Source organism: Phocoena sinus, chromosome 11 (assembly GCF_008692025.1).
Source record: "Phocoena sinus isolate mPhoSin1 chromosome 11, mPhoSin1.pri, whole genome shotgun sequence".
In the NCBI taxonomy this organism is placed as follows: domain Eukaryota; kingdom Metazoa; phylum Chordata; class Mammalia; order Artiodactyla; family Phocoenidae; genus Phocoena; species Phocoena sinus.
In genome coordinates, this window is record NC_045773.1 from 95,099,465 (window position 1) to 95,113,149 (window position 13,685).

At 38.1% G+C, this 13,685-nt stretch overlaps 1 protein-coding gene across 5 annotated transcripts in view; it reads right to left on the reverse strand.

Moving 5' to 3' along the window:
- The window catches only part of HIVEP1 (HIVEP zinc finger 1), a 144,379-nt gene that overhangs the window by 16,948 nt on the left and 113,746 nt on the right, over window positions 1–13,685 (reverse strand). For 4 of the 5 annotated variants that reach the window (XM_032648859.1, XM_032648860.1, XM_032648858.1 and 1 more), the window contains 3 exons: window positions 11,142–11,275; window positions 10,252–10,427; window positions 5,599–5,700 (listed from right to left, as the gene is read on the reverse strand). In XM_032648859.1, the coding sequence (XP_032504750.1) occupies window positions 5,599–5,700; window positions 10,252–10,427; window positions 11,142–11,275 (412 nt within the window). The remainder of the gene's footprint in view (window positions 1–5,598; window positions 5,701–10,251; window positions 10,428–11,141; window positions 11,276–13,685) is intronic. The other variant, XM_032648862.1, reaches the window with a different exon arrangement.

A 13,685-nucleotide genomic window follows, 5' to 3' on the forward strand; every position in this document is an offset into this window, starting at 1 on the left:
CCGACCAGGGATCACACCCGGGCCCCCTGCACTGGGAGCGTGGAGTCTTGGCCGCTGGACCACCAGGGAAGTACCCCCCCCACCAAAAGATTTTTGCTTTATGGTATTATTTATTATCGTTGCTGTTGCATGGGACTAACCACTTAAAGAAATCATGCTTCTTTTAGTCATTATTGTCTAAATTCCCACTACAAAATAAAACAGCAGCGGCAGAAAGAAAAAACAAACAAAAGCTCAGCAATGAAAATTCCTGGGACACAAATTAAAAGCCTACTATTTGTTGTTTGCTTGTTTAAAAAACATTTGAGAAAATAATCCAGATTAAAAGTCAGATGTATATGGGACTAAAGAGGTAGTGGCTTTAAATTACTTTAGATGATACAAGAAAAAAAAAAAAAAATCCCTCATACTTTCTTAAAGGAAGGTGCTAAAACTCCCCTGCCTAGTAGGACCTGTCCCCAGCGCCCTGCCCAACTCTCTCATCCTGCCCCATTTATACTCCTGATGCCCTATTCCCCTCTCCCAACCTCTGGGCTTTTGCTCAACAACTCCCTCGGTCCAGAATGCTTGCCCTCCTTTACCCCACCCCCTCATCAATACTTTTTCAAACAAAGCAATATATGGATAATTATATTTTGATATATTTCCTTTCTTTTCGTTCTCCTAGGATACCCTTAGTCATCCTTCTGTTCCAGACGAGGCCGTCACTGTCCTTCCCAGATCCCAGCCTTGAGGAGTGGACCCTGCCAAGTCTGAGCTCACTCCAATCACAGCCACAGGCGAGGAGCTCCTGAGGGCAGTGACTGTGGACATACTAGACAGTTGCTGCAGTGCTAAATAGATAATAAATCACAAAGAGAATAAACTCTTCTTCTCTGGAACCGCTGAAAAATGGAACAGGTATTTAGCAGTCTGCACAGATCATTACTGAGGAAGAAGAAATGGAATCGTCAGGATAACTTAAAATATCTTCTAGTCTTCTGATCTAATAACCAATAAATAAGAAATTAACAAATGAATGGCCATCGTCACCTTGAAAATTCCTATATCGACCACGGCCAAATCATGTAAACACTATTCATAGGTAAAGGCATTAAATACTGTATTACAGCTACCACCAAATTGTAGTGTAGGAATTTAATGGAAAACTAGCATGTCGTATTCTAAAAACAACAATATTGAACGATTTCCTGACAGATTGTAGGTCATTTTTCTCCACTCATCCATTCAATCTACAACTAGTTACTACCGATGATTTGCGGCTAGCCACAACCCCAGCAAGTGCTGGCGATACAGCAGTGACCACAGGGAGATCGCCGTCCTTATGTTCCATTTCCTAGTTGAAAGGAACAGATAATAAATACACACACTCTCACGTGTAAGTTGTTGTAAGTGCTATACGGAAAAAGAAAGCAGGTCGGGGGCGTGAGTAATGCTGGCAGTAAGAGGGTGAGGTGCTCTTTTCTCTAGGGGGCTTCAGGAAGGCCTCACTGATAAGGTGACATCTGAGCAGAAGAGCACTGAGAGATGATGGCGTGTCTTGCAGCACCTGGTGGAGGGCAGTCCAAAGGGAAGAAAACAGAAAAGGCCCTGGAAAGGGGCCAGCTGGGTGTGCTTGCCACCGAGGCAGGCGATCAGGGTGGCTGCGGCTGAGGGGCAGGGGAGGCGGGAGTGGAGCTGAGTTTCAGAGGCGTGGTGCTCGCAGGGGACACAGACCACGGCTCCGAACGAGACAGGAAACTGATGGAGGGTTTTAAGCAAAGCAATGACGTAACTTGTAGAAACCACTTTGGCTGCTGTGTTGAAAGCAGGCTGTAAAGAGGCAGGGGCTGAACCACGGAGACCAGTGAGGGGCTACTGCAAGCAACTTAGAAGACGTGATGATAGCTCTGACCAGGGCTGGGAGGAACAGGTGGTTCAAAGCGGTACATTGCCGAATACGTTTTGAAGGAAGAGCCAAAGGTTTTACTGGTGGATTGGAGCCAAAGGACACCAAGTACGACTTCAAGGTTTTTGGTCCAGCAGCTGGAAGGATGGGAGAAGGACTTCAGGGAAGCGTGCTTCTTAGAGTCACATAAGGGGGAAACCAGGAGTTTGGGGCACGTCACACTCTAGATGCCTATCAGACATCCAAGTGGATGGAGATGGTGAGTGGAAAGATGGACATGCAAGTCTGGAGCGGATACTGGAATCATCAGCATATAGATGGTATTTAAAGTCGGAAGACTGCACGAGGCTACCTGGGGAGGGAGCACAGACAGAAGAGATGAGAGATTAGAAACCGCAGCCCTGGGCACTGCATTCAGAGGCTGGGGAGATGAGGAGGATCCAGTAGAGGAGAGTGAAAAAAGAATGCCTAGAATATTCTAGGCTGGTGTTGGACTAGAAAACAGTACACCCTGCGGACACGCAGCATCACACTGTGGGCTTCTGCGCTTTCCTAAAAACATAGACATCTAAAGAATTGCTAAGCAAGATCCCATCTCCTAACTACCATCAGTTTAATAGAGTGAAACTTCTTCCCAAAGAATAATAAGATCCAAACTTAGGACAGCAATCAAGAAAATATAAGCAAAGACAGCAGACTAGCATCCATCAAGGTGGCCCCAAACTAAAAGGCACGTAGCATCAGGTATAGTTAAGGATGTGCAGAAATAGAAATTATCCTAGACAACAATTTAAAATTATAGAGCAAAATTAATTTTCCAGGTATCTACATACAAGGTGGTACTGTTCATGCAAATTTGGAATACAAACTTAAACAAAACCACATGCTATGTGTGGATATACACACGTATGTTAAATGAATTGAAAGAAAACCCCTAAGTGCAGTTAGTGTTTGCCTCTGGGAGGGAGTGTGACGGGCAAGGGCGAGTTAGGGATACTGCACCTAACGTGTAGTGCCTTACTTAGCTTGTTTTTTTCCAAAAATACAAATTTATGAAAATACAATTTTCAAAAACACAATTTATGAAAAAGACTTGAAGCAAATGTGAGAAAATATTTATAATCCCCAACTCTGGTGTGCATACATGAGTGCATGTAGTAAAACTCTCTGTAGTCTTTCTGTATTTTTAAAAAACATCTCAAAATATTTTTAAAAGCACAAAAGACAATAATAAAGGGAAAACCAGACCATTTGTTTGAAACAGCGTTTGCCACATTTATACCTACATTCCAAGCCTATAATAAAGCAAAAGTGGAGGAATATATTTTGTTGGCATATTATAAAGAACTACGAGGTATGACATAGCACTTGGCAAAATCCACCTATGTGCTATAATTTACTATTCAATTAAAACCGTGAAAAAACTTTGAGTATACTACTGGTAAGTACAGTAATTAAAAAAAAAAAAACAGGTTAAAACTACCTAGAGTTTTATCAGAGGATCTCATCTGAATTGGGAATTAGGCTATCAAGTTTGAGTTATAGTCTAAGACCTGCTTCAAGTGTTTCTGGAATCAGGTGAGAAATAATAAAAATGAACGGATAGATATGTAAGTCCATCAGTCAGCTGGCCAATCTAAACGACGCATGATAATTAATGGAAACTACACTTAATTCTCCTATGTAAATTTGGGATATAAATACTACCTTCCCTTGGCAGTTTAGAAGACTCTACATTTTACTTAATTTTTATAAGACTCATCTTCTTAAAGAAGTAAAACACCTAAGAGTATATATTATAATAATAATGCCTTTAACGTTTATGCATTTTTCAGAAATTAGCATTTCATATTGTAACCTCTACTTTGTGCCTCTTCTAGTCTCCGGGTAACAGACATACCCGCTGAAAGCGTCACTCATTTCCCTAGCTTTTAAATTCTGAATCGCTCAGCGTAATAGCAATAAAGCAAATAGATAATAAAGAGGGATTTTTTTTTCACTTAAATAGTTATGGTAGTTAATTTACTGCATGACTACTAAGAGAAGAAAATAAATCAAACAGACTATTTACATTAGAAGTAAATTAATTAATTTTATTAAATGTGTGTCTTTATACAAAGACATCAACACAGAATTCAATTCCTAGACATTCAAAAATCAGTTTTTAATACGTATGTTCCTAGGACAAAAAGTTACACATGTTAATTTGATATATACTTTTAAATCCTGATACTGCCATCCCCAATATATATCAGAGCATCAAAGTGTCTATAAAGCACTAGAAACCTCCTTACTGTCCTAAGTTTGTTATGATTATATTTTCCTTCTACTGATAATACATCCACTTATTTCCCAAAATTCAAGTTAAAGGCAATCCTCTCCTTGTGCTTAAAATACGAAATCATATCAACTGTAGCACTTAAGATGTGAGTCACTTCTCTTGCATATTTAGAAACAAATTCAGGCTGATTCATTCAGTGTGTTACTGGTTGTCCGGTGGAATGAAAAGCATTTGCTTTTTTTTAACCTGCATTTTCAAAGATGTCCTCACCATTTTCTCTTTGGAAATTTTTTCTACATCAAACTAGTACATACTAACTGAAACATAGCAAGCAGGTAAATCTTTAATTTAGGGTGTTTTTCAAAACAGCAATGGGACAACTTTTTTTTTTAAAACTTATCTCTTGTTGATAAATCCTTGGGTTAAAACAAAAAGTCTTACCAAAAAATAATTCTATTGTCTGACTAGTCAGAACAGATGGACAGCTTAATTTCCCCTCAAAACTGGTTAGAGATAAATACTTCTACTTGTTGGCTTAACATCGTTAGGGAAACAACCAGTTAACCTTTTTCAAATTAATAAACAATTTGGGGAAGCAAAGAAATGTTTTATTCCCCAAATATTTCCAGAGCAGCTGCCATGAGCAGGGCACTGCGCTGGGCTGCGGGTGCAGCGATTATCACTCAGGCATCAGTTCTACTCATGACACGCTTGAGAATCAGCGAAGAGGTAAGGGAGGAAGCATGTAAATAATAAAAAAAAGTTATGGCAGAAAGGGATTCAATACTCTCAGAGAGTGAACTCTAAAATATTACAGGCGTTGAGAAAAGGGAAAAATTGCTTCCCGCAAGTGGTGTGGGAAGGGAAAATCAGAGAAGGCTTCATGACGGCAGTGGATTTGAGCTAGATCTTGAAGGAAAATAAGATTTTGACCAATGCAGACGGGGAGCCACGTTTGTGTGGGGATTGAGGGTGAGGGCTTTATAGGCAGAGAGCCGGATCAGTGTCATGTAAGCAGGAAATTCAAGCATTAGGGCAGGTGAAAGAGAGAGAGAGATGAGGGATAAAGGTGAAGAAGTAGGCAGGCATCAGATTATAAAGGATTCTGAGGAATTACTTGAGGTCAAGTAGCTCATATTCTATTTGGTAGGCAAATGGAAACCAATGGAAGACCTGGAGCAGGGGAACAGTATGGTCAGACACATGCTTCAGGAAGATTAACTTAACGTCAGTGGGGATAGATGCAAAGGAAGGAAGACAAAGGGAAGGTGAAAAAACTGATTAGGAGGCTATCACATAGTATAAATAAGAGGTAATGAAAGTAGGAACTGAGCAGTATCAGTGGGAATGGAAAGAAGAGTATGGATGCAAAGAAAAAAAAGAGTACATTGTAAATAGCATTTATGAAAAATATGGAATAAAGCCTTACCTGATTCTTCTGTATCTTGTTCATCTATTAAACCTACTGAGACGCCTAAATCCACACATTTCTTGCTATGTGTCTTGGACTTCATGTGTTTTGTCAGATTTCCTTAAGGGAAAAGAATGTTTACTAAGCTTACATAGTATTATTTTGCTATTGCATTTGTCAACACTGGCAAATTCCATTCCTATTTCAAGTGAAAGTACAGATTGTGGTTATACAATTCCAGTGACTAAAATTCGCTCAAAAAAGTAATACTGGTATCTATAGGCTGTAATAACCTTGTTATTAGTAATAATCTCTCTCTCTTTCAAATCTGCCTCCTCAACTTTGATTATGTCTACTTTTGCCTATGGTTACTATTCTCTAGTCCCTATTTATTCCTTAGAACATCTTAAAGTCCCTTTCAGATTGCACTATGATCTGTGGTTTCTGAATTCTCCACCAGTTGTGTGCGCTGGCTTTCCCTCATAGTACTTTATTTCCTTGCACATTTTAAAATTTTTATTGTAAACTTATCTTCAGCAAGATTGGTTTCCATGGAGTCTTAAGTACCCTGGGTTGTAGACACATCTCTATGGGTCGGCCTTCCAATTGCTTCTGCCTGGGACCTTAGCAGTTTCATTACACTAATCCTGGATCCGTCTGTGAGGTTCTTTTGGCATGGCACAGGTATAGGGTTTTGCTTTTTAGCAGGTAGCTTTTCCCCCACATGGTCCAAAGTCACTGGACAGGAGAGCCATGCTTATTTCAGAGGTCGCAGATGCCATTCCAGGACCAGCATTAAACCCCAGGCCCGTGGGCATATATCTGGCAGCATTAAATCCCAGGCCTGTGGGCGTATATCTGGCTTGATGTCCCTATGGACTTCTTTTTTTTTAATATCTGTTCACCATGCTAGTTTGGAGTTTCCTTATTTTTGGTGGCTGGGAGTCTTTCTTTCTAAATTTCAAGCTTGGCCATCTATTTAAAACTACAGTTGGTTGTTGTACTATAAATAGTATTTCTGTGTGTTTGGAACAAGAGAAAGAATTTCCTACATTAATTTTACTTCACCATACTGACTACAAGTCTCATAATAGTATCCCTAGAGGTGTGTTTCCTCTGGCAGCTGGTGTACACCTCTGGAAGTATCGCCAGATTAACTGGGAACCACTGGGTGTGCTGGCCCCAAGTGATCATTAACGCAGGGGGAGAGCTCAAATTCTCTTGAGGATACCAAGCAGCTTGAGTAGATAAGGCCACACACACAAAATTGCCAAGAACGGAAAATTGTCTCTTTCGAAAATAAAATCTAAACGCTGAGTTTGGCGAGCAGGGCAAGCTAGTATTTCAGAATAAACCTTCAGCAGAGCTAACAATGTTTGAATCATTGGTCCAGATTTGAGTCTGCAGTAGCTGAAAGACCTGCAAAATCGCACTATTTATAGAGCCTCACCTTCACTAAAATTGCACTAAGCCCGTGGGACTGGTCACGCCCGTTTAGGCCAATTCTTGCGCTAGTTAATATGCACAGCATCCCAGAGCTTAGCGCTTAAGGGGTTCAAGTGTAAGAGAGGGCCCGGACCAGATAACGTCTAAGATCCAGCAAACCTTGACCTCTGTGATTCTACAGATAACGCCCGGCTTAAATGACTTGGCCATGTCTGACATTTACCTTAAATGCACTTTAAAAATAAAATATGAAGCAAATATGGCAAATTATTAACAATTATTAAAACGTGATGGGCATACTGGTGTTCATTATGCAAATATCTACTTTTCTGTATGCTCCAAAATTTTCACATTAGAAGTTGTGAAAAATAGTTTTCCCATCTTATTGTAGCTGAAATTTCCACTTATTAGTCAAAACACTTTCTAGTATGATGACAATATTATAAACCAAATCACAAGGTCCACTAATAGTGCTTTCAAAATGCTTTTGTTCCCTAAACAGACAGCCATGGAGGTCACTTGCTTTCTGAGAAGTTAATGTATAATTGTAACTAGGCAGATTTGGGAATATGAGTTTTTAATAAGCATATTTTCTCATGACTTGAGCTATTACTTATTATTAACCAACTTCTTAAATAATTTAAAATAAAACAATTTGCATTTCAATGTGCAAAATATGTACATTCAAATGCAGATATCCCCTAGCAAGGCTGTGCATTAACTTAACAGATAAATTTTCCAACAGACTTAATAAACATTAATATAAATCCTCTGGAAAGCATGAAAGATTTTGTTTCTGGGTTCCTATAGCTATATATAAAGTCCAGCTTTCTGTGATATAAATGGAACTAAATCCTGCAGAGATGCAAGCTCGCTGACGGAGCTGACTGACCTTTAAAGCAGAATAGTGAAAACAAATCAATTAAAATTATTTTGAAAATGCATTCATAAAATAAACCGAGAGGACAAATGATGAAGTACAGATTTACGAGCATTACCATCAGAAGCATCAATTTCTAGGAGGGCAGATCATTCCTTTGATAGTACCATGCTATCTTTGCATACTCCTATTTATATAGCATGCCATTACATCACTATTACCTTCTGTTAATAACCAGACACATTCAAGAATGGGACAACAAAGTAAATCAGAGTAGGGCAAAATTTACAGCCTAATCTAAAAACAAGTCTTTTATTATTTAGCTACCTTTACAAGGTACTATGGAATCTGTTTGACATATATTCCTAAAAGGTAGACTTCTACAAGGAAGCGACCATAAAAAAGAGAACTGCCATGCCGAGAATAGGGAAATACTGAATTTCTAATATTTTCTTCACCAGTCTGCTTAGCTAGGGTAGCTTTCTTCAAATAAGTATTTATCACATAATTCCAATGAATTATCTGACAAAACAAAAAAGTTAATGTAAATTCAGGTATCCAGCACATTTGAGAAATGAAAGACATGAAAACTGCTAACATATACTGCTCACTCTTCAAAGATCATTACGCCCTGTCCACCATTTAACAAACATTTATCTAATATTTTACATGATGTTGGCTTGAGTTATTTCATTAGGATTAATACTTGATGATTCATAATATTTTTCTTTGCCAAGAAATCTCTGTAGTTTCATTTGTTTTCCACATCAAAGTTTTCCTTCCTTTCTTTGCCCTTACTTTATAAATTTTCCTGATTCCTTTTCCTCCTTCTTTTGAGAAACACCCATTTCACATTATACCTGGATCCTCTTTTATTTGGTTTGGTAACATCATTCTGTAACTGGTAATGTTTTATTTGTAATATTGGCTTATTACTGGTCTCCTGGTCTCACACTGGAACTTATTCAACAGACGGACGTTTCTTAATCATAGGATCAACACCAGTGTAAAAGCAGTAAGTTGGGTTAAAAGATCAAAGCACTTAATCCTATCAAAGCCTTCACACAAGATCAGGAAAGTCATCCTGAAATGCACCCTCCGTTTCCAGAAGAAGGTGCTATACCACAACCTAAGAATGACAGAATTAGGGTCCCTTCTGACTTACGATTTCTTGAAACTTTAGAAATATTCAAGGCTACCTGAAGAACAGTTTTGTTTTTTCCCCCATCATTCTTGTTTCAGATTTTACTGGCATTTAAGGAGAGCTAATTTGAAGCTATTTAGTTGCTACATACTCTTTAAATGCCAATAAATACTGGCCAAAATATAGAATAAATTTTGCTAAAGAGTTGATCAATGTTTAAAACAAAACCTGCAAAGACAACCAATATAATCAGAAAAAAAAGCAAATGTTAACTGAAAAGGTATAAAAATAATGTAGTTCTATAAAAAAATATTGATTAAATATTTTTCACAGATTTTGTCCTTTCAGACAAATAATTTTATGATTATATTGCTTTGTATTTGCGAGATTCTTACTTTCTAAAGGGTGGTATATGAAATTAAAGCCTCAAGCAAGAAATGTTTGTATAATGATTCATCAACAAGGAACCTAATGGAGAAAGCAAACATTTTATGATAGTGTATTTATTCATCATATGTCACAGGAAATTTGTAGAGAGTAAAAATACCTTAACTATAATAAAGGCTTACAATTTAAATAAAAACATATAAAGAATACAGAAATGGTACTAAATATAATTTTAATTACTAGTTCTGAGTTCCACAAACATTAAATAGTACAAAATTTAGAAAGCTTTTGAAGCTGATATTCAACCGTACTTCAGTAAAAGAGCTTCATGGGAAAGAAAAAGCAATGGCTATGCACGAGTAATATTAGATGATAAAACATGACTGTAATCAGTATAACTTTACTGCAGTTATTATTTTAATTTTTTCTTTAATCTTTTAGCACTGAAATGCGTCTACAATGTGATCGTGAAAATTTCTTTTTTTCTTCTTTAGCTCCAAAGTAAGTATTTTTGAAAACGTGTTAGTCACCACGTTATACAACTCTAATTTGGGAAGTAAAAGAAAAAAGGGCAGCTGCTCCTTTTCAAATGTCATATTTATTACGTACATGCTAAAAGTGTGTAATTAAAAACTTTTTCTCAAGAGGTCTAGAGATATATAAAGAGATATAAGACTACGATGTTGACAAGATGTAATTTATATTATTCTATTTAAGCTACTGCATCCTTGGTCAAGGAATACGTAAAGTTGGGTCTTGGCTCTACTAACTCAACGCATATAATAAAGGACCATGAAGCGATGTCATCTCATACCTTTAGTCTTAAAGGAGAAGTTACAGTAAGTGCAGTGGTAGGGGCGGACATCTGTATGGGTTCGTATGTGTTTCTTCAACATGCTAGGTTTCTTACAACGGATTCCGCATTCTTCACAAATGTACTTTCCTCTTCCCCTGCCTCGGACATATACATACTCTTCATTTGATTTGTATCTAATTTAAAGAAAAGGAAAATGAATAGGGCAACTGGATACTATGTCTTTGAGAAAATACTGATGATTGAAATTCAACCTAAAAAATAAAACAAGGCACAATTTTTACACTCAATAAATATAAAAGTTATGCACATGTAAGTAACAGAGTATTCCAGCTTTTCACATCAACACAATATTCTAATAGCTACTTCTTACCAAACAACTTTATTCAATACCGAGTTTAATTTTAAAATAGCTCCTCTAAGTGACTGCTCTAAAAGTTTTCTTTATTGTTAAATTCAATCACAGCTACAAGTACTGAAATATTTCTGAGTTTCCTTTTAACTACAGTTGGCTTTGACAATTTTTCTCACAACCGAATTCACAGAAGACATCAAACAGGCAATGACTCGTCTCTTTTAGAGCAGATTTTTTCAGTTCACTCCTTATTACGAATCAACGTGAAACGCAGGGTTCACTCTGAAAACTCAGCGCTCAGCTGCCTCCTAGAACCTACAGTGTTTTCTAAATAGTCGTCATTTTCTTGATCAAAATGGCATTAGTTAACATAATACCTAACATGTATTTTGCCATGAAGATTCTGTTAGTAAGCTGAGAAACCTTGCAACGTTTATATAAAATCGGCACTGGTAAGTCTTCATTCACATGAAAGCAAATGTACATTTAAAAAGTAAGTTTAAATGTACATTTAAGAAGGAAAAGTTGTACTTGCCCTCCATCAAATATTTTAATTCTTCTTGGTTCACTTTTGATTAAGGAATTTTCTTTATCTTGCTCACTGTTAATTTCAGAGGCATCTTTATTGCTGAATTCAACTACTGTGGACTTTTGATTACCTAATGCTCTCTGAAAGGGAAAAAAAAAAAGAGAGAGAGACACTAATTTAATAAAACTGAAAACACAAACATGCTAGTGTTTCACTTGGCAATTAAAACATGGCAGAGCACAATGCATGCGGTTAGCTTAATGGAAGGCATTTCAAGGACGTAACAGCTTTAAAGGTCATTGCTTTATCTCCTCCTTTATCTGTCTGAATCACAGCAAACTGACACATCTCATGCTACTTTAAAATCCCACCACATTCCACTGACACCCCCAAATAAAGACTCTACAACCCTCCACCCTGGTATTCCACGAGTTTAATTTGAGGAACTCCTTTTAATAAACTAAATAGTCTTTCTTATAGCTAACGAACCACTCAGACTACAGTTTAAGTATACTTGTTAAAGAGTTTATTATTTAAAGATGGAAAAGAGCTAGTTACCCCATTATGGTACAATGTCTCATACTCCTGAAAAACATGACTAACTTCCCTTCAACATCAATGCAGTGTAAAGCTAGAGCCGAAGCTCCATTTCCCAATATTTTATTTTCCCCTGTCTCCCACCATTTTAAACCATAATTACGTTTCCTCGCTATATCCTGAATATATCAAAAGTTATCAAAAGTTCCTGAATACTGATAACTGTGAATTATAGGTCAGGTCAAAAGTTAGGTCTTGGCCTGATACTACTAAAATCTCTAGAAAAAAAGTACTGAACATCAGAATAACAAACAGTGTGTGCTTTTCCTACGGAAACTCTGTAGTGACGCAACCTTGTGATTTTATACAACCGCACTATTTACAACCTCTTTTCTCACTCCCCAGCCTACTCTGCTCTCACATATCCTTGTGAGGCAGCCAGCACTGGTGGATCACATCCCAGTGAGGAAGGACATGCGTAGGGTTAAGTCACTTGTCCAACGTCAAGTGTTAACAGCAAGAGCTCAAACTCCAGTCCTCTGGCCAAGCCCAACACAAGGCACAACTTTTCTGATCAAGGTCCTCTTTGTTACAAACTTCCTTTAAAAATTACACCACCAAGTAGAAAGCTATCATACTGCGATGACATAACAACAGTAAGTGACAAGAGAGTATGTGCATCATGGACCCAGGGGCCTATGTGGCCTCGGGAAGAATCCCCTGGGAAGGCCCTGTCCTTACAAACCCAGGCGTAAAGAAAAGCTGCTGGCCTGAGTGTCTCAAAAAGGTGGTGTGAAGAGGTAATGACACTGACCCTGACATGTACAAGTGCAACTGTCTCCTCTTTTTCTGGCAAACACATCAGGTTTGGAATACACACATACCTTTCCTTGACATTATACCTCTAACAGTAATCCTATTTCTTACCTTCTTCTCAGTACCAAATTCCCACTTATCTTTTGCTCACTTTCTTGCTATCAAATCTGACTTCTATTCACCAACAAGCTAAATGTCAAAATATTTACTACTTCCTTAGTTTATATGTTTGACCGCTCTATATACACTGTATGTTGTTGACACCTTGCTTCTCTTAGAAATGCTTTCACTTTACCATCGACCTGTTCTCTTCCATTTTGAATTATAAATACATGCACATTTGCGTTGTGAGTTAACAGTCAACCCAGTACCGAGTCCTCCACGGCCACTTGCCCATATAACTCCCGTCTCTGGGACATTAGAACCCTTCAGTCCAGAAACCATGTCAGTCTTCATCTTTGTTTGGCCTCTTGGCTTGAACAACTCTCTTTAAAATATCTTCTTCCTTGATCTGTGTGATACCACTTTCTCGTAGTCCCCCTCCTTCCTTTATGAACAATCTCTCTCATCTCCTATGTGGACTTTCTTCATCCACTCAAGCCTTTGAGTAGTAGGGATCTCGGGATCCATTCCAGGCCCTTCTCTCTAAAGGCCTCATTAATTGCACCTATGCACTGAACGATCTCTACACCTTCCGCCCGGAGCTCTCTCCCAGCTCCAAATCCAGACGTGCATTCCCCAAGGCATTTCTACCAAGGCACTTGGTACTGAAGGAGAGCCCCTTTTCATAGGCACTTCAGGGACATACATACATGAAGCGCTGTTTAAATTCTCACGCTCAAGTCTCATTTTCCATCTGACTTAGTAGACGTAGAGTCTGAGCGTTTAAAAATTAAATTCTGAACGGTTCGGATGCACCCTCCTCCACTGGGAAAGCATCAAAGGCTCTCTACCACCATGCGCACTCTTTGGTCTTTATCTACATTTCCAACTTCAAATTACGTCAGTGTTTCAAACTTCCAACACCTTCTAGCCATGTTGGACTCCTCGGGGCTCTTTAAATGAACTAAGTTCATTCTCACTTCCACAGCACTTGGCAGACTATTAAAATTTCTCACTCTTGTTTGCCTGAAAAAAAAAAAATCCCTATTTTTTTTTTTTTCTTTTTTGAAGACTCAGCTGAAGTATCACCGCTCT